The sequence below is a fragment of the Sturnus vulgaris genome, chromosome 30 (assembly GCF_052056855.1).
Source record: "Sturnus vulgaris isolate bStuVul1 chromosome 30, bStuVul1.hap1, whole genome shotgun sequence".
In the NCBI taxonomy this organism is placed as follows: domain Eukaryota; kingdom Metazoa; phylum Chordata; class Aves; order Passeriformes; family Sturnidae; genus Sturnus; species Sturnus vulgaris.
The window spans coordinates 1,110,532-1,136,060 of NC_142272.1; the positions used below are offsets into that span (position 1 = coordinate 1,110,532).

Consider the following 25,529-nt stretch of genomic DNA (forward strand, 5'->3'; position numbering starts at 1 on the left):
TCCCGGCTCCTTTAGGGGTGGGAGCAGCAGGGACCCCCCAGTCCCGGTACCGGCTCTTTTTGGGGTGGGGACATTGGGGACCCCCCTCTAATCCCGGCTCTTTTTGGGGTGGGCACAGCAGGGACCCCTCTGTGATCCCGGATCTTTAAGGAGCAGGAGAAGCGGGCACCCCACTCTGGTCCCAGCTCTTTTTTGGGGTGGGGACCCCCCAGTGCCGGTCCCAGCTCTTTTTTGGGGTGGGGACCCCCCCCAGTGCCGGTCCCAGCTCTTTTTTGGGGTGGGGACCCCCCCAGTGCCGGTCCCAGCTCTTTTTTGGGGTGGGGACAGTGGGGACCCCCCTCTATTCTCTGATTTTTTTAAGGGCAGGAGAAGTGTGACCCCTACTCCAGCCCCGGCTCTTTTAAGAGTGGGAACAAGGGGGACAGGTCCATCCTTTTTGGGGGGCACATTTGGGGGGCTTCAGGACAGGGGGAACCCCAGAGACCCTCAGCCACCGCCATTCCCTCCCAGGAGTGACATTTATTGATGCCCAGGATGGGGAGAACAGCCCCAAACCCGCCCGTTTTTACCCCACGATTGATTCCCCCGACATGGGGAGGATTTTGGGGTGCAGGAGGGGGCCCCCCCAAAGCGGGGATAAAGCAACCAGAATTCTGTTTATTGATCACTTCAATCCCTGCCTCCCACCGGAACCGACACCGGAGGAGAAACAATGGTAAAAAAAAAAAAAAAAAAAAAAAAAAAAAGTCCAACAAAATAAATGTAAATAAATTAAACTCCCAAGGAGTCCCACGGAGCCAGGCCAGAGGTGCCTGCCCACGGTACTTGGAAAATCAAATAAAGAGGAGTAAAAATGAGAATAGGTCCAAAAAAGTAAAAATAACAAAAAAAAAAAAAAAAAAAAAAAAAAAAAAAAAAAGAAAAATACAGAACCACAATCACGAGTGTCTGGAAAAGTAACACCGAGGGTGGAGAAAGCAGAGCCAAACACGGATGGGAGGAGGTGGGAGATGCCCGGGGGTATCCGGCGGCTCCCGGGGACAGGAACGGGACATGCACAAAGCGAGGGGGGACAGGAGGGTCCCCAAGGCCAAGGACCCCTGACTGCAGGGTTGGTGACACCAGCAGTGCCCAGCTGGGGACACCGAGCCAGCTGGAAATTCCAGAGGGGGCGAGGAGATCTGGGGGGGGGGGGCACGGGCTGGGTGTGAGCCGGGATTTTGGTGGGGGGGGGGACCCCCGAGGGGCCTGGCAGTGCGTGGAGCCCCCGCTCCCCCTCTCCTCAAAAAAACCAAGGCGAGCCAAGACGGGCTTAGAACAAGTCCAACCCAGCGGGAAACCCTCAAATCCGAGTCCAGGCCATCCCCGCTGAACCGAACCCGCCCATTCCTTTCAGATCTCCTCCACGCCGTGAGCGAAGATCATGACGAGCCCGGGCTCCAGCACCATGTCCTCGCCCATGTGCTGGTTCTCGCAGGCCATCACCACCACGGCCTGCTTGCCGGGGATGCGTTTGGCCACGTAGTTCTCGTAGTAGCGCCGGTTCATCTGGCGCGTCTCCAGCGTGGCCAGCCCCTGCGGCCAGTTGCGCTCGTGGGCGTTCTCGATGAGCTCGTTGGTGATGGAGGCCGGGCAGCCGCTCTCCACCAGCGAGCGTTTGATGACGGCCTGCAGCACGGCGTCCGGCGTGGAGATCATCCCGCCCCAGCGCGTCACCCGCGCCGGCTGCAGAGAGTTCACCCACCTGGGGGGACACGGCAGTCAGGGGTGGGGGTCTGGGGGTTCACCCACCTGGGGGGACACCCGAGTCAGGGCTGGGATTGGGATTGTGGGGGTTCACCCACCTGGGGGGACACCGCAGTCAGGGGTGGGGGTCTGGGGGTTCACCCACCTGGGGGGACACTCAGGAGTCAGGGATGGGGGTCTGGGGGTTCACCCACCTGGGGGGACACCGCAGTCAGGGGTGGGGGTCTGGGGGTTCACCCACCTGGGGGGACACTCAGGAGTCAGGGATGGGGGTCTGGGGGTTCACCCACCTGGGGGGACACCGCAGTCAGGGGTGGGGGTCTGGGGGTTCACCCACCTGGGGGGACACCGCAGGCAGGGGTGGGGGCTTGGGGGCTCACCCACCTGGGGGGACACTCAGGAGTCAGGGATGGGCGTTTGGGGTGGGATTGTGGGGGTTCACCCAGCTGGGGGGACACCGCAGTCAGGGATGGGGGTTTGGGGGTTCACCCACCTGGGGGGACACCGCAGTCAGGGATGGGGGTTTGGGGGCTCACCCACCTGGGGGGACACCGCAGGCAGGGGTGGGGGCTTGGGGGCTCACCCACCTGGGGGGACACCGCAGGCAGGGATGGGGGTTTGGGGGTTCACCCACCTGGGGGGACACTCAGGAGTCAGGGATGGGGGTTTGGGGTGAAATCGTGGGGGTTCACCCACCTGGGGGGACACCGCAGTCAGGGATGGGGGTTTGGGGGTTCACCCACCTGGGGGGGACACTCACAGGGGGATTTTGGGGTGAAATCGTGGGGTTGTGGGGGTTCACCCACCTGGGGGGACACCGGAGTCAGGGGTGGGATTGTGGGGGTTCACCCACCTGGGGGACACACGGTGGGGGTTTGGGGTGAAATCGTGGAATTGTGGGGGTTCACCCAGCTGGGGGGACACACGGCCGGGTTTGGGGTGGGATTGTGGGGGTTCACACACGTAGGGGACACTCAGGGAGGGTTTTGGGGTGAAATTCTGGGGGTTCACCCACCTGGGGGGACACCAGAGTCAGGGTTGGGGGTTTGGGGGTTCACCCAGCTGGGGGGACACATAGGTGGGGTTTTGGGGTGAAATTCTGGGGTTGTGGGGGTTCACACACGTGGGGGACACTCACAGGGGGATTTTGGGGTGAAATCGTGGGGTTGTGGGGGTTCACACAGCTGGGGGGGACACGGGAGTCAGGGGTGGGGGTTTGGGGTGAAATTCTGGGGTTGTGGGGGTTCAATCACCTGGGGGAGTCAGGGATGGGGGTCTGGGATGGGATTGTGGGGGTCCACCCACCTGAGAGGATCAGGGATGGGGGTTTGGGGTGGGATTGTGGGGGTTCACCCACCTGGGGGGATCAGGGGTGGGGGTTTGGGGTGGGATGGTGGGGGTTCACCCACCTGAGGGGACACACGGGAGTCAAGGTGGGGTTTTGGGGTGAAATTCTGGGATTGTGGGGGTTCACCCACCTGGGGGGATCAGGGATGGGGGTTTGGGATGGGATTGTGGGGGTTCAATCACCTGGGGGGACACACGGGGTGAATTTTGGGGTGAAATCGTGGGGTTGTGGGGGTTCACCCAGCTGGGGTCAGGGATGGGATTTTGGGGTGGGATTGGGGAATTTTTGGGGTTTGCCAACCTGGGGATGCTCAGAGGGGTCAGGGATGGGATTTTGGGGTGGGATTGGGAAATTTTTGGGGTTTGCCAACCTGGGGACGCTCAGAGGGGTCAGGGATGGGATTTTGGGGTGGGATTGGGGAATTTTTGGGGTTTGCCAACCTGGGGATGCTCAGAGGGGTCAGGGATGGGATTTTGGTATTGTGGAATTGCTCAGGTTGGAAAAGATCTCCGTGACCATTGAGTTTAAACAGAGACCGATCCCCACCAGGGCCAGAAAAAACTGCGAATTCTCCCCAAAAAACTATAAATTTCCCTCAAAAACCTACAAATCACCCCCCAAAATCTACAATTTCCCTCAAAAAACAACTAAATCTCCCTCAAAACCCTATAAATTTCCCTCAAAAACTACAGATTTCCCTCAAAAAATGTCAGATTTCCCTCAGAAAACTACAAATTTCCCTTCAAAACCTACAAATTTCCCTCAGAAAACTACGTATTTCCCTCAAAAAACAGAAATTTCCCTCAAAAAACTACAAATGTCCCTCAGAAAATGACATATTTCCCTCAAAAGACAAATTTCCCTCAAAAAACTAGAAAATTCCTTCAAAAAAACCTAGAAATTTCTCTTAGAAAACGACAAATTTCCGTCAGAAAACGATACATTTCCCTCAAAAACCTACAGATTTCCCTCAGAAAATGAGATATTTCCCTCAGAAAGTGAGAGATTTCCCTCAGAAAATAAGAGATTTCCCTCAAAAAACGACAAATTTCTCTCAAGAAAAGACATATTTCCCTCAAAAAACTAAAACTTCCCTCAGAAAATGATAAATTTCCCTCAAAAAATGATAAATTTCTCTCAGAAAATGACAAATTTCCCTCAAAAAAATGACGGATTTCCCTCAGAAAATGGCGGATTTCCATCAGAAAATGACGGATTTCCCTCAAAAAAAGACAAATTTCCCTTAGAAAATGAAGATTTCCCTCAGTAAATGAAGATTTCCCTCAGTAAATGACAGATTTCCCTCAGAAAATGATAAATTTCCCTCAGAAAATGATAAATTTCCCTCAGATAATGACGGATTTCCCTCAGAAAATGACGGATTTCCCTCAGAAAATGAAGATGTCTCTCAGAAAATGAAGGTTTCCCTCAGAAAATGAGAGATTTCCCTCAGAAAATGAAGATTCTTCTCAGAAAATGACAGATTTCCCTCAGAAAATGACAAATTTCCCTCAGAAGATGACGGATTTCCCTCAGAAGATGACGGATTTCCCTCAGAAAATGAGAGATTTCCCTCAGAAGATGACGGATTTCCCTCAGAAAACGAGAGATTTCCCTCAGAAGATGAGGGATTCCCCTGAATCCCGGTGCCCAGCACTCACTCGAGGATCTCGTTGTACTCGATGGTCTCCTCCAGGTTCTGCAGGTTGGGGTTCACGCTGCGGATCGCCCGCATGTACGCCTTGAGCAGCTGGATGTCCCTCTTCTGGCAGAGCGGAAAAACGGGACTGGCATCGGCATCGGATCGGGATCGGGAATGGGGATGGGATTGGGAATGGGATTGGGATCGGGAATGGGGATGGGATTGGGATTGGGAACAGGGAATGGGATTGGAATGGGAATGGAATGGGATTGGGATTGGGAACAGGGAATGGGAATGGGGATGGGGAATGGGATTGGGAATGGGAACAGGGATAGGAATGGGATTGGGATCGGGAATGGGAATGGAATGGGATTGGGATCGGGGATGGGATTGGGATCGGGAATGAGAGAATGGGAATGGGGAAATGGGGATGGGAATGGGGATGGAATGGGATTGGGATTGGGAATGGAATGGGATTGGGGATGGGGAATGAGAGAATGGGAATGGGGATGGGGAATGGGATTGGGAATGAGAACAGGGATGGGAATGGGATTAGGGATGGGACTGGTATGGGAATGGGAACAGGGATAGGGATGGGAATGGGAATGGAATGGGAATGGGAACAGGGATGGGGATGGAATGGGAATAAGAATGGGAATGGGAACAGGGATGGGGATGGAATGGGAATAAGAATGGGAATGGGAACAGGGATGGGGATGGAATGGGAATAAGAATGGGAATGGGATTGGGAATGGGATTGGGAACAGGGATGGGAATGGGAATAGGAATGGGATTGGGAATGGGAATAGGGATGGGATGGAATGGGATTGGGAACAGGGATGGGAATGGGAATGGGAATAGGGATGGGATGGGATGGGATGGAATGGGATTGGGATTGGGAATGGGATTGGGAACAGGGATGGGAATGGGAATGGGAATAGGGATGGGATGGGATGGGATTGGGATTGGGAATGGGGAATGGGATTGGGAATGGGGATGAAATGGGAATGGAAATGGAACGAGATTGGGAATGGGGATGGGAATGGAGGAATGGGAATGGGAATAGGGATGGAATGGGAATGGGGAATGAGAAAATGGGAATGGGGAAATGGGGATGGGAATGAGATGGGAATAGGGATGGGAATGGGGATGGGAATGGAATGTGGGAATGGGAATAGGGACAGGAATGGGAATGGAATGGGAATGGGGAATGAGAGAATGGGAATGGGGAATGGGATTGGGAATGGAAATGGAATGAGATTGGGAATGGGAATGGAGGAATGGGAATGAAATGGGGAATGGGATAGGAATGGAGAATGGGGGAATGGAAATGGGAATGGAATGAGAATGAGACTGGGAATGGGGATGGGAATGGGATGGGAATAGGGAATGGGGGAATGGGAATGGGGAATGAGAGAATGGGATTGGGAATGGGATGGGAATTGGGGAATGGGAACCACCCCGAGAACCCGGCCTGGCCACGCTCAGTCTGATTTTCTGCTTTTCTGGGGGGATTTTGGTGTCCAAGCACCAAAAGCTGACCAACTCTTTTCCCATTTTTTGGCATTTTGGTGCCAAACCCACCCCTTGTTTTTCCTCTTTATTTTTTTTCACTTTCCCCCAAGCCTACCCCTTCTTTTTCCTTTTTTTTTTTTTTTTAATTTTGGAGCCCAAACCCCCAAAACTGATCCTTCTCATCCCAATCCTGACATTCCTGGATCCCCCAGCCTGACCCAACCAACCCCTGCAGAGCCACACTCAACCCCCACCTTCCCCCAGCCACTCCTCCCCTATTTTATCAGCATTTTGCTGCCCAATCCACCCAATCCTGGCACATTCCTGGCCCCACCTGCTCGGCCAGCTGGTGCTTGTGCTCAGCTGAGGTTTTCTCCAGCTCTGCAATCCGGGTCTGCTGCTGCTGCACCACTGAGCGCAGGTGCTTGATGCAGTTGTGGTTGGGCAGCTCGTCCTTGGGCATCTCCAGGCTGCCAGGACAAGGGGAAAAAAAAATTGGAGACTCCAAATTAAGGGGAATTTGCACCTTCCTGAGCTAATCCAGGTGTGGAAGATCCTGAGTGCCAGATTAAGGGAGAATTCTGGGAGTAAATGGGGATTTTTTTTATTTTTTTTTTCCACCTCCCTGAGCAGTTTCAAAGACTAGCAAAGCCTGGAAACGGAGCTGGAGCAGCCCAGGTGAGGGCTGGGAGATTCCCAGGAGGTTGGAAAAGATCTCCAGGTCTAAGCTGGGACTGATCCCCACCAGGGCCCTGGACACCTCCAGGGATGGGGATTCCAAACCTCCCTGGGCAGTTCCAAAGCCTCACAGCCCTTTCCATGGAAAAATCCCTCCTGGTGTCCATCCTGAGCCTCTCCTGGAGGAATTTGGGGCTGTTCCTTCTCATCCTGGGAGCAGAGCCCGACCCCACCCGGCTCTGCTCTCCCCTCAGGGATTTGTGGGGTGAAAAAATCCCTCCTAAAATTCCTTTTCTCCAGGCTGAGCCCCTTTCCCAGCTCCCTCAGGACTTCTCCAGACCCTTCTGCTGCTGCTCCAGCCCTTCCCCAGCTCTGGCCACGCTCCAGCCCCTCAATGTCTCTGTGGCCCTGAGGGCCCAGAGCTGGAGCCAGCACTGGAGGGGTCCTGTGCTCATCCCCATCCTGTGTCCATCCCATGTCCATTCCTGTCCTGTGTCCATCCCAGTGTCCATCTTGTGTCCACCCTAGCCCATCCACGCCACCCATGGCCATCCCATGTCCTGTATCCATCCATCTGCCCATCCCGTGTCCATCCCTATCTTGTGTCCACCTCATCCCAGTGCCCATCCTGTGCCCACCCTGTGTCCATCCCATGTCCATCCCCATCCTGTGTCCATTGTGTGCCCACCCCATCCCAGTGCCCATCCCAGTGTCCATCCCTATCCTGTGTCCATCCTGTGCCCATCCTGTGTCCATCCCAGTGCCCATCCTGTGTCCATCTCAATGCCCAGCTCGTGTCCATCCCGGTGTCCATCCTGTGTCCATCCCGTATTGATCCCATGCCCATCCCAGTGTCCATCCCAGTGTCCATCCCATGCCCATCCCCACCCTGTGTCCATCCCAGTGCCCATCCTGTGTCTACCCTGTGTCCATCCCAGTGCCCATCCTGTGTCCACCCTGTGTCCATCCCATGCCCATCCCCACCCTGTGCCCACCTCATCCCAGTGCCCATCCTGTGTCCATCCTGTGTCCATGCCCATCCCCATCCTGTGTCCATCCCATGCCCATCCCCACCCTGTGTCCATGCCCATCCTGTGTCCATCCCAGTGTCCACCCTGTGTCCATCCTCATCCTGTGTCCATCCTGTGCCCACCCCATCCCAGTGTCCATCCCATGCCCATCCCCATCCTGTGTCCACCCTGTGTCCATGCCCATCCCCATCCTGTGCCCATCCTGTGTCCATGCCCATCCTGCGTCCATCCCCATCCTGTGTCCATGCCCATCCTGTGTCCATCCCAGTGCCCATCCTGTGTCCATCCCAGTGCCCATCCTGTGTCCATCCCAGTGCCCATCCTGTGTCCATCCCCATCCTGTGTCCATCCCAGTGCCCATCCTGTGTCCATGCCCATCCTGTGTCCATGCCCATCCTGTGTCCATCCCATCCCCATCCTGTGTCCATCCCCCCCCCCCGTGCCCCCCCGGTGCCCCCCCTCACCCGCATCCCTGCTCGCAGGTGACGGGGCGCTTGGGGTTGTGCTCGCAGTCGTTGAGGTGAGCCATGAGGTTGTCGAGGCGCACGACGGCCGTGCAGCCGAACACGGCGTTGTCGCAGGTGATCTGCAGCTTGGACAGCATGTTGCGCATGATGCGCGGCACCGGGCGCAGGTGAGCCACCGTCACCACGCTGCGGTCCACGGGACACGTCTGCTGCTGCGAGAACCACTGCGTGATGCACGCATTGCAGAAGGCGTGCTCGCAGTGAGGGGCCTGCGGGGAACCAGCCCAGAGTCATGTGGGGCAGCGCTGGGGCTGGGGAAATCCGCCTGGATCGTCGGGGCCCAGGATGTGACCAGTGCACAGCAGACACCTGAGTGTCACCTGTGCTCCTGCACTCATGGGATCAGTGAATTTGGGGAAATCCGCCTGGATTGTCGAGCCCAGGATGTGACCAGTCCACAGCAGACACCTGAGTGTCACCTGTGCTCCTGCACTCATGGGATCAGTGAATTTGGGGAAATCCGCCTGGATCGTCGAGCCCAGGATGTGACCAGTCCACAGCAGACACCTGAGTGTCACCTGTGCTCCTGCACTCATGGGATCAGTGAATTTGGGGAAATCCGCCTGGATCGTCGGGCCCAGGATGTGACCAGTGCACAGCAGACACCTGAGTGTCACCTGTGCTCCTGCACTCATGGGATCAGTGAATTTGGGGAAATCCGCCTGGATCATCGAGTCCAGGATGTGACCAGTGCACAGCAGACACCTGAGTGTCACCTGTGCTCCTGCACTCATGGGATCAGTGAATTTGGGGAAATCCGCCTGGATCGTCGGGCCCAGGATGTGACCAGTGCACAGCAGACACCTGAGTGTCACCTGTGCTTGTTCACTCATGGGATCAGTGAATTTGGGGAAATCCGCCTGGATCGTCGGGCCCAGGATGTGAGTGATCCCTACCAGACATCTGAGTGTCACCTGTGCTCCTGCACTCATGGGATCACTCATGGGATCGTTCATGGGATCAGTGAATTTGGGGAAATCCTCCTGGATCATCGAGTCCAGGATGTGACCATTCTACAGAAAACACCTGAGTGTCACCTGTGCTCCTACACTCATGGGATTGCTCACGGGTTCACTGAATTTGGGGAAATCCGCCTGGATCGTCTGGCCCAGGATGTGAGTGATCCCTACCAGACACCTGAGTGTCACCTGTGCTCCTGCACTCATGGGATCACTCATGGCATCATTTATGGGATCATTTATGGGATCCTCCATGGGGTCACTCATGGGATCATTCATGGAATCATTTATGGGATCATTCATGAGATCATTCATGGGATCACTCATGGAATTATTTATGGGATCATTTATGGGATCCCCCATGAAATTGTTCATGGAATCATTAATGAGATCACTCATGGGATCACTCATGGAATCACTCATGGGATCCCCCATGGAATCACTCATGGGATCCCCCATGGGATCCCCCATGGGATCCCCAATGGGATCATTTATGGGATCATTCATGGAATCATTCATGGGATCCCCCATGGGATCATTTATGGGATCATTTATGGGATCACTCATGGGATCACTAAATTTGGGAAAATCCTCCCGGATCACCGAGTCCAAGCCATGACTGATGCCCAGCTGTGCCCAGGTGTGCCCAGGTGTGCCCAGGTGTGCCGTACCTGCACGGGCTCCTCCAGCACCCCGCTGCAGATGGGGCAGATCAGGTCCTCGTCCACGTCCCCCTGGAAGCGAGCCACATCATACCCCATCGCTGTCACCTGTCACCGGCGCCAGAACCCTGCGGGACAGGGCTGGGGTCAGGGAAAGCCCGGGAACGGGGACAGGAAACAGCCAAAGACAGCCCAAAACAGCCAAAACAGCCCAAAACAGCCCAAAACAGCCCGGGAACGGGGACAGGAAACAGCCAAAGACAGCCCAAAACAGCCCAAACCAGCCCAAAACAGCCCAAAACAGCCCGGGAACGGGGACAGGAAACAGCCAAAGACAGCCCAAAACAGCCCAAAACAGCCCAAAACAGCCCGGGAACGGGGACAGGAAACAGCCAAAGACAGCCCAAAACAGCCCAAAACAGCCAAAACCAGCCCAAAACAGCCAAAACAGCCCAAAACAGCCCGGGAACGGGGACAGGAAACAGCCAAAGACAGCCCAAAACAGCCCAAACCAGCCCAAAACAGCCCAAAACAGCCCGGGAACGGGGACAGGAAACAGCCAAAGACAGCCCAAAACAGCCCGGGAACGGGGACAGGAAACAGCCAAAGACAGCCCAAAACAGCCCAAAACAGCCAAAACCAGCCCAAAACAGCCAAAACAGCCAAAACAGCCCAAAACAGCCCGGGAACGGGGACAGGAAACAGCCAAAGACAGCCCAAAACAGCCCAAAACAGCCCTAAACAGCCCTAAACATCCCGGGAATGGGGACAGGAAACAGCCAAAGACAGCCCAAAACAGCCCAAACAGCCCAAAACAGCCCGGGAACGGGGACAGGAAACAGCCAAAGACAGCCCAAAACAGCCCAAAACAGCCCAAAACAGCCCTAAACAGCCCGGGAACGGGGACAGGAAACAGCCAAAGACAGCCCAAAACAGCCAAAGACAGCCCAAAACAGCCCAAAACAGCCCGGGAACGGGGACAGGAAACAGCCAAAGACAGCCCAAAACAGCCCAAACCAGCCCAAAACAGCCCAAAACAGCCCGGGAACGGGGACAGGAAACAGCCAAAGACAGCCCAAAACAGCCCAAAACAGCCCAAAACAGCCCGGGAACGGGGACAGGAAACAGCCAAAGACAGCCCAAAACAGCCCAAAACAGCCAAAACCAGCCCAAAACAGCCAAAACAGCCCAAAACAGCCCGGGAACGGGGACAGGAAACAGCCAAAGACAGCCCAAAACAGCCCAAACCAGCCCAAAACAGCCCAAAACAGCCCGGGAACGGGGACAGGAAACAGCCAAAGACAGCCCAAAACAGCCCGGGAACGGGGACAGGAAACAGCCAAAGACAGCCCAAAACAGCCCAAAACAGCCAAAACCAGCCCAAAACAGCCAAAACAGCCAAAACAGCCCAAAACAGCCCGGGAACGGGGACAGGAAACAGCCAAAGACAGCCCAAAACAGCCCAAAACAGCCCTAAAGAGCCCTAAACATCCCGGGAATGGGGACAGGAAACAGCCAAAGACAGCCCAAAACAGCCCAAACAGCCCAAAACAGCCCGGGAACGGGGACAGGAAACAGCCAAAGACAGCCCAAAACAGCCAAAACCAGCCCAAAACAGCCCTAAACAGCCCGGGAACGGGGACAGGAAACAGCCAAAGACAGCCCAAAACAGCCAAAGACAGCCCAAAACAGCCAAAGACAGCCCAAAACAGCCCAAACCACCCCAAAACAGCCCAAACCAGCCCAAAACAGCCCGGGAACGGGGACAGGAAACAGCCAAAAAACATCCCAAAACACCCCAAAACATCCCGGGAATGGGGGACAGGAAACACCCCAAAACATCCCAAAACATCCTGGGAATGCTGGGACCAAGCAGATCCCAGGAATGCTGGCATGGGGCAGATCCCGACCCTCTGCCCCCCACATTCCCCCCCCACCCCAGGGTGGGACAGGGCTCTGGGCCCCTCTGGGATATTCCTGTGCCTCATTCCCAATCCCAGGGTCAGCCTCCCCGCCGGGGGCTGGATTTGGGGTTTTTTTGGGGGGGTTTTTTGGGGGGTGTTTTTTGGGGATGTGTGACAGGGACGCCGCATTCCAAGCCCAGCATTCCCAGGAAATTCCCTCCCCCAGCTCCTCGCCCTGCCCCGGCCGTGCCGCTCCCCGCGGTGACATCAAAGGCGGCGACAAAGCGACAAAGTGACAAAGTGACAAAGTGACAAAGTGACAAAGGGCCCCATAAGGGCGCGCCCTCCCCAAACCCCACCCCAAAGCACAACGGGGGGGAGCACATCTGGGCACGGGGCCCTGCATCTGGGAAGGGACCCGGGAATTCCAGCTGTGCCCACCTCGGGAATTCCAGCTGTGAGGGGACCCGGGAATTCCAGCTGTGCCCACTTTGGGAATTCCAGCTGGGAGGGGACTCGGGAATTCCAGCTGTGAGGGGACCCAGGGATTCCAGCTGTGCCCACTTTGGGAATTCCAGCTGTGAGGGGACACAGAGATTCCAGCTGTGCCCACTTTGGGAATTCCAGCTGTGAGGGGACCCGGGAATTCCAGCTGTGCCCACTTTGGGAATTCCAACTGTGCCCACTTTGGGAATTCCAGCTGTGAGGGGACCCAGAGATTCCAGCTGTGCCCACATCAGGAATTCCAACTGTGCCCACATTGGGAATTCCAGCTGTGCCCCCATCAGGGATTCCAGCTGTGAGGGGACCCAGAGATTCCAGCTGTGCCCACATCAGGAATTCCAACTGTGCCCACATTGGGAATTCCAGCTGTGCCCACTTTGGGAATTCCAGCTGTGAGGGGACCCAGAGATTCCAGCTGTGCCCACATCAGGAATTCCAACTGTGAGGGGACCCAGAGATTCCAGCTGCCACGACTCTCCCAGAAATTTCCTGGGACTCTCCCAAAAATTCCTCGGGATTCTCCCAAAAATTCCTCAGGATTCTCCCCCAAATTCCAAGGAATTCTCCCAAAAATTCCATTTGATTCTCCTTGATATTCTCCATAAATTCCTTTGGAGTCTCCTCTAAATTCCTCGATTTTCTCCTCAAATTCCTCGGGATTGCCTCCAAAATTCCTCGAGATTCTTCCCAAATTCCTTCAAATTCTCCCCCAAATTCCTTTGGAGTCTCCCCAAATTCCTCGGGATTTTCCTCAAATTCCTCGAGATTCTTCCCCAATTTTCTGGAATCCTCCCCAAATTCCATTTGATTCTCCTTGGGATTCTCCCCAGATTCCTTTGGATTCTCCTTGGGATTCTCCCCAAATTCCTTGAGATATTCCCCAAATTCCTCAGGAATTCCCAGCTCTTCTCCCATCTCCCTGGGAATTTTTTGGGAATTTCTGAGAATTTTTGGGAATTCTCAGCTCCTCCCACATGAAACTCAGGCCACACAAACCAAAAATTCCAACCAAACCTCTGGAATTCCAGGAATTCACCATCCCCCACCTGGAAATCCGTTTATTCCAAAGGGCTTTGGGAATGGGAAGGATTAAAACCCTGGGGGGAAAAAAAAAAAATCCTGGGGGAAAAAAAAAAAAAAAAAGCAGGATTGGAGGAATTCTCATGGAAAAAAAAAAAAAAAAAATTAAAAAAATCCTGGATTTACCTCCTGCAGCAGAATTCCTCCTGGAATGACACAGGGCTGGGCTGGCCTCACTCTGAGCAGGGAATTCCTCCCAAAGTCCCATTTTTTCCCTCTCCTCTCCCACAGCGAGGTCCTGGAGGATGGATCTGATCCCAGAAAAGAGAAAAAAAAATGGGAAAATGAGGATGGGGAGGAGGGAAAAGAGCTGGGATTTCCTGGGAAAGGCACCTGGGAGAGGAAATTCCCACATGGACACACCTGGGATGAGCTGAGAATTCCCAGCTGTGGGAAGAATTCTCCCCCCTGCTTTGGGGTTTGGGTTTTTTTTTTGGGAATTTTGGGAATAACAGAGTCCCCAGCCTGCCCTGGACAGCATCAGGAACAGGGATCCAGAAATCTGGGAATTCCAGCCCCATTCCCAGTGGGATCCACACTCAGAAATCTGGGAATTCCCAGCCCCATTCCCAGTGAGATCCAGAATTCCAGGATTTCCCAGGAAATTTGGGTCATTTTCACATTTATGGCTTGGAATTCCATTTCAATAAGGTGGAAAATGAGGCTTTAATTCCCAAAAACCGCCGGGGGTGAGCTCTGAGTGCTCCCCACATTCCCCAAATTCCTCTGGATTTCCCCACAAATTCCTCTGGATTTTCCCCAAAATTCTTTCACACAGATCCCTGAATTCCTGAGGATTGTTCCCCAAACTCGCGAATTTTTGGCGGAATTGTTCCCTAAATTCTTTTGAGGTTGTCTCCCCGAATTCCTTCGAATTATTCCCCAAATTTTTCTGGATTGTTCCCCCAAATTCCTTCGAATTCTCCCCACATTTTTCCGGGTTGTCCTCCGAATTCTTTGGGATTCTCCCCCAGATTTCAGCCCAAATTCCTTCGGGTTCTCCCCCGAATTTCTTGGAATTCTCCCCAAATTCCTTCGAATCCTCCCCAGATTCCCTCTCGGCTCTCCCGGTCCCCTCTCTCCCCTCATTCCCGGACAATTCCCGACCGGAGCCGCTCCCGGTTTTCCCTCCCCATCCCCGGGGAGGAGCCGCCGCCGATGTCGCGCCGGGCTCGTTCCGTTCCGTTCCCGGTGCCCGGGACCCCGTGAGGGCCGGGGCTCCTCCTCCAACCGGTACCGGCACCGGCACCCCCGGGGCTCTGCCGGTCTCGGCCGGGGAGGTCTCACCGCGCTCGGCCTCCCCCGCCCGCCCATCCCGGGAGCCTCCAGCCCCTTCCCGGGGCTCTCTCCGCTCCCCCTCCCGCAGCCCCACGTACCGGGACCGGCGGGCCCGGCCCGCTCGGGGCCGCTCGGGGCTCAGGGGCGGCCGCGGCCTCCTCCGGGTGCCCCCGCCCGGCCCCGCCGCGCCGGAAGTGCCGCACCGGAAGTGCCGCTCTGGCCGAGCGGGCCGGAACTCGGTGGTAGAGGCGGGGAGAGGGCGGGGCTTAGCAGCAGAGTCCCGCCCTTTCTTCATCGCTATTGGTCGGAGACGCTGCGCGTCACCCCGCTCTCTGCGCTCTGATTGGCTGAGACCGCTGACTTCCGGGAGCGCCCGCGGCGGCGGCGGCGCCGAGCCCGGTGAGCGCGCGGCGGGAGGTGCGAGCGCCCCCTGGTGGCGGGACGGGAGGGAGGGCGGTCCCGCTCCCGGTGCCGGTGCCAGTCCCGGTCCTGGTTCTGCTCCCGGTCCCGGTGGCCCCGGAGTGCCGTTCGTGGGTAGTCCCGTTCCCGCGGTCCTGTCCCCGGTGTCCCGGCGGTCCCCGCGTCCCCTCAGTCCGGTGCTCCCGGTCCGCAGCAGGGATGCTCCCGGTGTCCCGCCCCCGCGCTCTTGCCTTCGCGTTGCGGTTCCCGGTGTCCCGTTCCCACGGTGGCGTCCCCGGTGTCCCCGCCGTCCGGTGCTGTCTCCGGTGCTCCCGTTCCCGGTGTCTCCGTGGTTCCCGTGCCCAGCAGCGATGTCCCCAAGGGTCCCCCAGTCCCGGTGTCCCGTTCCCACATCCCGGCTGTCCCATCCCGACCTGTCCTGTCCCAGGGGTGCCACCGCCGGTGTCCCCCCGCTCCCCAAAGTCCTCCCGGTCCCCGGTGTCCCCCCAAGTTCTCTGTCGCCAGTGTCGCCCCACTATCGCCGGTGTCCCGTTGGTCCCCAGTGTGTCCCCATTGTCCCCCCATTCCCGGTGTCCCCATTCCCGGTGTCCCCAGTCCCCAGTGTCCCCCCATTCCCGCTGTCCCCTCATTCCCAGTGTCCCCCCAGTCCCCACTGTCCCCCCATTCCCGGTGTCCCTCTGGTCCCCAGTGTGTCCCCAGTGTCCATTGTCCCCCTAGTCCCCAATATCCCCCTCCCTGTTCCCGTTGTCCCCCCATTCCCGGTGTCCCCGCTGTCCCCAATGTCCTCGCTGTCCCCAGAGGTGACATTTCACATCCCCAGTGTCCCCATGGGTGCCATTTGCCATCCCTAATGTCCCCATGGGTGCCATTTGCTGTCCCCAGTGTCCCCATGGGTGCCATTTGCCATCCCCAATGTCCCCAGAGGTGCCATTTTGTGTCCCCATGTCCCCAGTGGTGCCATTTAGTGTCCCCAGGGTGCCATCTGGTGTCCCCATGGGTGCCATTTGCCATCCCTAATGTCCCCATGGGTGCCATTTGCTGTCCCCAGGGTGCCATCTGGTGTCCCCATGGGTGCCATTTGCTGTCCCCATGTCCCCAGGGGTGCCATCTGCTGTCCCGAGGGGTGACATTTGGTGTCCCCATGTCCCCAGCTGTGCCATTTGCTGTCCCCATGTCCCCATGGGTGCCATTTGCCATCCCCAATGTCCCCAGAGGTGCCATTTTGTGTCCCCATGTCCCCATGGGTGCCATTTGCTGTCCCCAGGGTGCCATTTGCCATCCCCATGTCCCCATGGGTGCCATTTGCTGTCCCCATGGTGCCATTTGCCATCCCCATGGGTGCCATTTGCCATCCCCATGGTGCCATTTGCCATCCCCATGTCCCCATGGGTGCCATTTGCTGTCCCCATGGTGCCATTTGCCATCCCCATGGGTGCCATTTGCTGTCCCCATGTCCCCATGGGTGCCATTTGCTGTCCCCATGGTGCCATTTGCCATCCCCATGGGTGCCATTTGCTGTCCCCATGTCCCCATGGGTGCCATTTGCTGTCCCCATGGTGCCATTTGCCATCCCCATGGGTGCCATTTGCTGTCCCCATGGTGCCATTTGCCATCCCCATGGGTGCCATTTGCTGTCCCCATGTCCCCATGGGTGCCATTTGCTGTCCCCATGGTGCCATTTGCCATCCCCATGGGTGCCATTTGCCGTCCCCATGGTGCCATTTGCCGTCCCCATGTCCCCATGGTGCCATTTCCCCTCCAGCCCGTGTCACCATGAGCTCAGAGACGCTGGTCAAGGACGTCAAACCGGGGCTCAAGAACCTCAACCTCATCTTCATCGTGCTGGAGACCGGTGAGTGCCACCACCCCTGTCCCCTGGCTGTCCCCTGGCTGTCCCCTGGCTGTCCCCTGGCTGTCCCCTGAGCCCCGCTGTCCCCTGGCTGTCCCCCTGGCTGTCCCCTGAGCCCTGGCTGTCCCCTGGCTGTCCCCTGTCCCCTGGCTGTCCCCTGGCTGTCCCCTGAGCCCTGGTGTCCCCTGGCTGTCCCCTGGCTGTCCCCTGTCCCCTGAGCCCCGCTGTCCCCTGGCTGTCCCCTGGCTGTCCCCTGGCTGTCCCCTGGCTGTCCCCTGGCTGTCCCCGCTGTCCCCGCTGTCCCCTGGCTGTCCCTGGCTGTCCCCTGGCTGTCCCCTGGCTGTCCCCTGAGCCCCGCTGTCCCCTCTGTCCCCGCTGTCCCCGCTGTCCCCGCTGTCCCCTGAGCCCCGCTGTCCCCTGGCTGTCCCCCTCTGTCCCCGCTGTCCCCGCTGTCCCTGTTGTCCCCTGGCTGTCCCCGCTGTCCCCTGGCTGTCCCCCGCTGTCCCCGCTGTCCCCGCTGTCCCTGTTGTCCCCTGGCTGTCCCCTGGCTGTCCCCGCTGTCCCCGCTGTCCCCCGCTGTCCCCTGAGCCCCGCTGTCCCCTGGCTGTCCCCTGAGCCCCTCTGTCCCCGCTGTCCCCTGGCTGTCCCCTGGCTGTCCCCGCTGTCCCCTGAGCCCCGCTGTCCCCGCTGTCCCCTGGCTGTCCCCGCTGTCCCCGCTGTCCCCTGAGCCCCTCTGTCCCCGCTGTCCCCTGGCTGTCCCCTGGCTGTCCCCGCTGTCCCCTGAGCCCCGCTGTCCCCTGGCTGTCCCCGGTGTCCCCTGGCTGTCCCCGCTGTCCCCGCTGTCCCCTGAGCCCCTCTGTCCCCGCTGTCCCCTGGCTGTCCCCTGGCTGTCCCCGCTGTCCCCTGAGCCCCGCTGTCCCCTGGCTGTCCCCGGTGTCCCCTGGCTGTCCCCTGAGCCCCGCTGTCCCCGCTGTCCCCGCTGTCCCCACAGGCCGGGTGACCAAGACCAAGGACGGGCACGAGGTGCGCACGTGCAAGGTGGCCGACAAGACCGGGAGCATCAACATCTCCGTGTGGGACGATGTGGGGAACCTCATCCAGCCCGGGGACATCATCCGGCTCACCAAGGGGTGAGGGGACACCTGGGGACACCTGGGACACCTGGGGACACCTGGGGACACCTGGGAACACACCTGGGGACACCTGGGGACACCTGGGGACACACCTGGGACACGTGGGGACACGTGGGACACACCTGGGGACACACCTGGGGAACCTCATCCAGCCCGGGGACATCATCCGGCTCACCAAGGGGTGAGGGGACACCTGGGGACACACCTGGGGACACCTGGGGACACACCTGGGACACCTGGGGACACCTGGGGACACCTGGGGACACCTGGGGACACATGGGGGGACACCTGGGGACACCTGGGGACACATGGGGGGACACCTGGGACACACCTGGGGACACCTGGGGACACACCTGGGGACACCTGGGGAATCTCATCCAGCCTGGGGACACCTGGGACACCTGGGACACCTGGGGACACCTGGGGGGGACACCTGGGACACCTGGGGAGCACCTGGGACACACCTGGGGACACCTGGGGAATCTCATCCAAGCCTGGGGACACCTGGGGACACCTGGGGGGACACCTGGGGACACCTGGGGAGCACCTGGGACACACCTGGGGACACCTGGGGAACCTCATCCAGCCTGGGACACCTGGGACACCTGGGGACATTTGGGGACACAGAGTTTGTGGTATCTTGGAAAGGTTTGTGGGGTCTGAGAGGTTTGGGGTCCTGGGGAATTTGTGGGGTCTGGGGACCCTCGAGGACACCTGAGGACACTCGAGGACATTTGGGGACACTCGAGGACACTCGGGGACATTTGGGGACCCCTCTCTGACCCCCCCGTCCCGTTGCCAGTTACGCCTCGGTGTTCAAGGGCTGCCTGACGCTCTACACCGGGCGGGGCGGAGACCTGCAGAAAATCGGAGAGTGAGCAGGAGCGGGCTATGGGGTCAGGGGGGGTTTGTGGGGTCTATGGGTCAGGAGGGGTTTGTGGGGTCTGGGGGGGTTTGTGGGGTGAGCGGGGTTTGTGGGGTCAGGGGGGGTTTTGGGGTCCTGGGGGTTTGAGGGTCTGGGGGGGTTTGTGGGGTTTTGAGGGGTTTGTTGGGTTTGAGGGGGTTTATGGTGTCAGGGGAGGTTTATGGGGTCAGGGGGGTTTGTGGGGTTTGAGGGGGTTTGTGGGGTCAGGGGGGGTTTGTGGAGTCTGGAGGGGATTGAGGGATTTGTGGGGTTGAGGCGTTTGTGGGGTCAGGGAGGGTTTATGGGGTCAGGGGGGTCGGGGGGGTTTGTGGAGTCAGGGGGGGATTGAGGGATTTGTGGGGTTTGAGGTGTTTTGGGGTCCTGGGGGTTTGAGGGGTCAGGAGGGGTGTGGGAGGTTTGAGAGGGTTTTGGGGTCAGTGGGGTTTGTGGGGTCAGGGGTTTGTGGGGTCTGGGGTTTGAGGGGTTTTTGTGAGGGTTGGGGGTTTGTGGGGTCTGGGGTTTGTGGGGTCAGGGGGGATTTGTGGGATCCAGAAGGGATTTGTGGGGCCCGGGTGGTTTATGGGGTCAGGAGGGGTCTGTAGGGCCCCTATAGGGTTGTAGGGAGGGGTTGTGGGGTCAGGAGGTGTTTGTGGGGCCCAGGAAGTGTTTGTGGGGTCCCTATAGGGTTTCAGGGGGGCTCTGTGGGGCCCAGGACCCCCAGCCCCGCCCGCTGTGCCCCCAGGTTCTGCATGGTCTATTCCGAGGTGCCCAATTTCAGCGAGCCCAACCCGAGTACGTGGCACAGCAGGCACAGGGCAAGGGGTGAGTCTGGGGGGCTCTCAGACCAATCCCCCCCAAAATTTCCCCCAGATCCCCCAAAATTTCCCCCGAATCCCCACAAATTTTCCCCTAAAAATCCCCTAAATTCCCCAAATCCCCCCAAATTTTCTCCTAAAAATGCCCCAAATTCCCCCAAATCCCCCCAATTTTCCCAAACTCTCCCAAATTCCCCCAAACTCCCCAAATCCCTCCAAATTTCCCCATATGCTCCCGAATTTCCCCCAAATTTCCCTCAAATTCTCCCAAGCTCCCACAAATCCCCTCCAATTTCCCCCAAATCCCCCCAAAATTTCCCCCAACCCTGCCAAATCCTCCCCATTTCCCCCAAAATTCCCCCAACCCCCCAATTTCCCCCAACCCCCCCCAAAATTTCCTCCAAATGCCCCCTAATTTCCCCAGAATTTCCTCCAAATCTCCCAAACCCCCCCAAATAACCCCATAATTCTCCCAAACCCCCCAAACACCCCAAAATTTTCCCCCAAATACCCCAAAATTCCCCCCAAATACCCAAAATTTCCCCCCCAATTCCCCTAAATTTCTCCCAAATTTCCCCCAACCCCCCCCAAATAGCCCCATAATTCACCCAAACCCCCAAATACCCCAAAATTCCCCCCCAACCCCCCTAAATTTCTCCCGAATTCCCCCAAACCCCCCTAAATTTCCCCCCATCCCCCCAAATCCATCTCTGTGACCCCCCCGTTTCTCCCTTTCCCCTCTCCCCCCCCCCCCCCCAGGCTCAGCCCGACAGCGCGACCCCGGCAGCGCCCCCGCCCCCCCCGGGCCCCCCGCCGCCCCCCCAGGTCGGTACCGCCCCCCTCCCCCTCCCCCCACCCCCCGGGGGTCCCCACGACCCCCCCCCCCCCCCACCCTGAGCTCCCGGTTCCCCGCAGCCCCCGAGAGCCAGAACGGGACCGGCACCGGCACCGGGAACGGGAACGGGACCGGGCTGGGCCCCCCCACCCGCGCACCCCCCGAGCGGCCGCGTCACCCGCAGCCAGCCCGGACCCGTCAGCAACGGCAAAGAGACCCGCAGGAGCGGCAAGAGATAACGGGGACCCCCCGGGACCCCCCGGGACCATCCCCGGGACATCCCAGATCCCCCCCGGGACCCCCCGGGACCACCCCGGGACAGCCCCGGGACACCCCCGGGAACCACCGGAACCGCCCCCGGAACATCCCAGAACCCCCCCGGGACACCCCCGGGACCCCCCGGAATTCCCCGGAATTCCCCGGGATCCCCGGAACTCCCCAGAACCTCTCCTGACCCCCCGGGACCCCCTGGAGCTCCCCAGGGCTCCTCCGGACACCCCCGGACCCCCCCGGGAACCCCCCCCAAGACCCCCTGGAACACCCCAGAATCCCCTGGAGACCTCCAGAACCCCTGGAGCCCCCCGGACCTTTCCAGAACCCCCCGGGACCCCTCCAGGACTCCCCCCGGAACATCCTGGAACCCCCCTGGGACCCCCCCGGAACACCCCAGAATCCCCTGGAACCCCCCAGAACCCCCTGGAGCCCCCCGGACCTTTCCAGAACCCCCGGACTCTCCCGGACCCCCCCAGAACCCCCCAGAGCCTCCCCCGACCCCCCTGGAGCCCCCAGAGCCCCCCCCAACTCCACCACCAATGGGGGGGGGGGGGGGGTCCCGTTTCCCCAGCCCTGGAGCGAGCAGGGGGTCCCCGGTGTCCCCCCCACCCCCCTCCGGTTCTCCCGGTGGTCCCGGGGGGGCTCCAGCCCTGCCCCCCCCCCACCCCCCCCTCCCGGTTAATAAAGCACCGAGCTCTGCCCGGACCAAATTTCCTCCAAATCCCCTTCAGAATTCCCCCAAACCCCCCAAAATTTCCCAAATTCCCCCCAAATCCCCCTCTGTGCCCCCGGGCTCGCCCCCCCCCGCCCTCCCCGTCCCCCCCGGGCCCTCCCGCGGCCCCTCCGGTACCGGGAGCAGCTCGGGGTGACCCTTGGCCCCCCGGGGCGGGCGCTGCCGGCGCGGGACGGGCGCGGGGGACACGGAGGGGACAAGCGGGGCGTCCCCGTCCGCTCAGGTGGGCACAGGTGGGCTCAAGTGGGCACAGGTGGGCTCAGGTGGGCACAGGTGGGCTCAGGTGGGCACAGGTGGGCACGGGGAGGGGGTCTCAGGGGGTGCAGGTGATGCCAGCACCGCACCCACGGTGGTCCCGCGGCTGGGGGGACAACGGGACGCACTTGGGGGTGCGGGGGGTCGCCCCCGAGGGGGGTGGGGACACCCGTGGGACATTTTTGGGGCAGTGGGGCGGTGGCTCCCGGGGTTTTGCGGCCCCACGGCGTGGCCGAGCCCCACGTGGATTTGGGGGGGGGGGGACACGGCGGGTCCGTGCGGGGCTGTCCCGTGTCCCCCCCCCATGGTGGCAGTGTGGGGAGGGGGCGGGGGGGACACACGGCGGTGCAGGGTGGGGGGCGGGGGGCGCCGAGGGGTTTTTATCTCGCTCTCGGTGAAACATTAACTCCCCGCAAAACCCGCGCCAGTTGCAAAACCTCCCCTCAAGGACGAGGGTCACCCGCTGTCCCCTCTGTGGTCCCCAAGTGCCCACCCCGCGAGTCCGGGGCGGGGGGGTCACAGCAGTCCGTGTGTGACCCCCCCGTCCCCTCCCCAAAATCCCCGGGGTGTCCCCGGTGCGCCACACGTGTCCCGGCCGGCGCCGCCTGTCGCTGTCCCCACGGCCCGTGGTGACACGAGGCTGCCACCGGCAGCTGGCCCGGAGAGGAGACCCCGACCCCCCTCCAAAACCACGCGGTGACCCAAAATCGCCCCCTCCCCTCTCCCAGCTGCGGGATCCGACCCCATGAGCCGCCCTGGGCTCGTCCCGGCCGTGCTGGGGCTGCTGCTGCTGCTGCCGGCGGCGGCTCCGGGGGTCGGGGGACCCCGGGGACCCCGGGGCGGCTCCCGGAGGACGCGGAGCAGGAACACGGCTACTACCTGCGCCAGCTCTTCGGCCAGTACGGCGCCAACGGGACGCTGCCCTTCGAGGGGCTGGCACGGCTGCTGGGCAGCCTCGGGCTGGGCAGGGTCCAGGTGGTCCAAATCCAGCACGAGGAGCTGGGCCACGGCCACGTCAGCCACCTGGGACGTGCTGGAGGTGCAGGAGGACAAGCACCGCCACCGGCACCCGCTGCGGGAGCACGGCGGGGACGCCCCCAGCCCCACCGGAGCGCACAGGTACCCACGGGGGTGTCCCCCCACCCACCCACCGCCCCCCAACCCTGTCCCCGAGGGGCTCCCCCCGCACCCACCGCGCTGTGCTGGAGGGGAGGGTGGGGGGATCTCAGCACCCCGATTTCCCCGCAGCCCCCCGCCCTCCCAGACGCCGAGCTGGCCCGAGGTGGTGCCCGCAGAGCCCCCCGGGGCTGGGGGGGTCCCCCGGCAGTACCAGCCCACCCTCAGCCTGCTGGGGAGGGTCCTGGCCTTGGAGCACTCAGCACCGACCACCCGCACGATGATGTGAGTGGGGACGGTTTGGGGGGGTGGCGCTGTCCCCGGTGTCACCGGGACCCCCCCCCCAGCCCCGCTCAGCGCCCCCCGCCCCACCCGCAGTGCCTGAACGTGACCCAGCTGCTGGTGAATTTTGGGCTGGACCTCGGTGGCGCAGCTGACACGGAGCAGTTCTCGCTGCTCTGCCCCGCGCTGCTCTACCAGATCGACAGCCGGGTCTGCATCCAGCACAGCGATGAGGTGACGCTGCCACCCCCGGGGGTGGCCCTGTGGCCAGGTAACCCCAACCCGCGGCCCCTCGCTGACCCCCGGCCCCAGGTCCCCTCGTCCCTGGGTCCCTGCAGCCGCATCCTGGGATTCCCAAGGCGGTGCCCAGGTCCTGCGTCCCCGGGGATCCCTGTCCCAGCCCCCCTGTCCCCTGTCCCCATGATGATGATATTGGTGATTCCATCCCTGGAGTCTCCATCCCTCCATCCCCAGGGTCCCCCAACTCTCACAGCCATCCCTTGCCCTCCTACTTGAGCCGTGTCCCCCTCGCCCCCCATTCCTGATCCTGGGGTCAGGTCATCCCTGGGGTCCCCGTCCCTAAATCCCTGGGGTCCCTATCCTGGAGTCCCTACATCCTTAGGGCTCCCATCCCTGGGGTCCCCATCCCTGCATCCTCAGGGCCCCCCAAATCCCCACACTCATCCCTTCCCCTGCTACTTGACCCGCCCCCCTCGCCCCCCATTCCTGATCGCAGTCCCTGAATCCCTGGAGTTCCCATTCCACATCCCTGGGGTCCCGGTTCCTAAATCCCTGGGGTTCCCATCCCTGGGGTCCCCATCCCTGGGGTTCCCATTCCCACATCCCTGGGGTCCCGTTTCCTAAATCCCTGGGGTCCCCATCCTTGGGGTTCCCATCCCTGGGATCCCCATTCCCACATCCCCGGGGTCTCCATCCCTGCTGTCCAAGTCCCTAAATCCCTGGGCTCTCCATTCCCACATCCTGGGGTTCTCATTCTGGAGTCCCCATCTCCCATGCCTGGGGTCCCCATCTTTGGGGTCTCCATCCCTGAGGACCCCATTCCCACATCCCTGGGGTTCCCATTCCCACATCCCTGGGGTCTCCATCCCTGGAGTCCTGATTCCCACATCCTGGTGTCCCCATCCCTGGGGTTCCCATCCCTGGGGTCTCCATCCCTGAGATCCCCTTCCCACATCCCTGGCGTCCCCATCCCTGGTGTCCCCCATCCCCGGGATCCCCATCCCTGGTGTCCCCATCTGTCCCCATCCCTGGGGTCCTCATCCCTGACATCCCCATTCCCGCATCCCCGGGACCCCCCTCCCTGTCTCCCCACTCCCGGTGCCCCCGTTTATGGTCCCGTTCCCCCGCCGGTCCCGGTAGCTCTGGGCTGGGGGCTGCTGGCCGTGCTGGCCGTGAGCCTCCCGTCGGCGCTGGCCGTGCTGCTGGCCCCGCTGCTGAGCCGCGCCTCGCTGCGCTCGCTGCTCGCCTTCCTGGTGGCCCTGGCCGTGGGGACACTCTGCGGGGACGCCCTGCTGCACCTCTGGCCACACGTAGGTACCGCCGTGCCCCGGGGGTGGCACCGGGGGACACCGCGGGGATGGCACCGGGGGACACCAAGGGGACACCGCGGTGTCCCAGTGCCCTGAGCCGCCGTGTCCCCCGTGTCCAGGAGCGGGGGTGGCATCGTGGGAGCACAAGGGGTGGCGCCGGGGGAGACCAGAGGGGTGGCACTGGGGGAGACCAGAGGGGTGGCACTGGGGGACACCAAGGGGACACCGCGGTGTCTCGGTCCCGTGTCCCCCGTGTCCGAGCGCCGGGGTGGCACCGGGGGGGACACCGTGGTGTCCCGGTCCCCTGAGCCCTGTGCCCAGGCGCTGGGGTGGCACGGGGGGTGGCACTGGGGGGACACCGCGGTGTCTCTGTCCCCTGAGCCCTGTGCCCAGGCGCTGGGGTGGCACGGGGGGGTGGCACTGGGGGGACACCGCGGTGTCCCCCCGTCCACTGAGCCCTGTGCCTGAGGAGCACGGGAGGCTCAGGGGG

At 60.5% G+C, this 25,529-nt stretch overlaps 3 protein-coding genes across 4 annotated transcripts in view; 2 read left to right on the top strand and 1 right to left on the bottom strand.

The window, feature by feature from the left end:
- Nucleotides 1–499: 499 nt before the first annotated feature.
- Nucleotides 500–15,099, bottom strand: RNF41 (ring finger protein 41). Of its 2 annotated transcripts, none has more exons than XM_088180817.1 (7): nt 14,973–15,099; nt 13,723–13,847; nt 10,118–10,236; nt 8,425–8,639; nt 6,586–6,721; nt 4,756–4,859; nt 500–1,744 (listed from the first exon to the last, which is right to left on the bottom strand). In XM_088180817.1, the coding sequence occupies exons 3-7, from the start codon at nt 10,205–10,207 to the stop codon at nt 1,393–1,395; spliced, it is 897 nt and encodes a 298-aa protein (XP_088036943.1). In that variant the 5' UTR covers nt 10,208–10,236; nt 13,723–13,847; nt 14,973–15,099; the 3' UTR covers nt 500–1,392. The 2 variants fall into 2 exon arrangements, with proteins under 2 accessions (XP_088036943.1, XP_088036942.1); XM_088180816.1 differs by having other exon boundaries at nt 8,425–8,696.
- Nucleotides 15,100–15,236: 137 nt separating this feature from the next.
- On the top strand, nt 15,237–21,069 carry NABP2 (nucleic acid binding protein 2). The gene is made up of 7 exons (XM_088180625.1): nt 15,237–15,273; nt 17,057–17,146; nt 18,135–18,273; nt 19,079–19,150; nt 19,923–20,002; nt 20,754–20,824; nt 20,911–21,069. The coding sequence occupies exons 2-7, from the start codon at nt 17,068–17,070 to the stop codon at nt 21,067–21,069; spliced, it is 600 nt and encodes a 199-aa protein (XP_088036751.1). The 5' UTR covers nt 15,237–15,273; nt 17,057–17,067.
- A 1,326-nt stretch (nt 21,070–22,395) lies between these two features.
- Nucleotides 22,396–25,529, top strand: part of SLC39A5 (solute carrier family 39 member 5) — a 7,347-nt gene continuing 4,213 nt past the window's right edge. Inside the window, 7 exon segments of the mRNA XM_088180626.1 lie at nt 22,396–22,406; nt 22,820–23,117; nt 23,119–23,210; nt 23,340–23,467; nt 23,470–23,492; nt 23,586–23,707; nt 24,826–25,043. Coding sequence (XP_088036752.1) covers nt 22,396–22,406; nt 22,820–23,117; nt 23,119–23,210; nt 23,340–23,467; nt 23,470–23,492; nt 23,586–23,707; nt 24,826–25,043 — 892 coding nt within the window.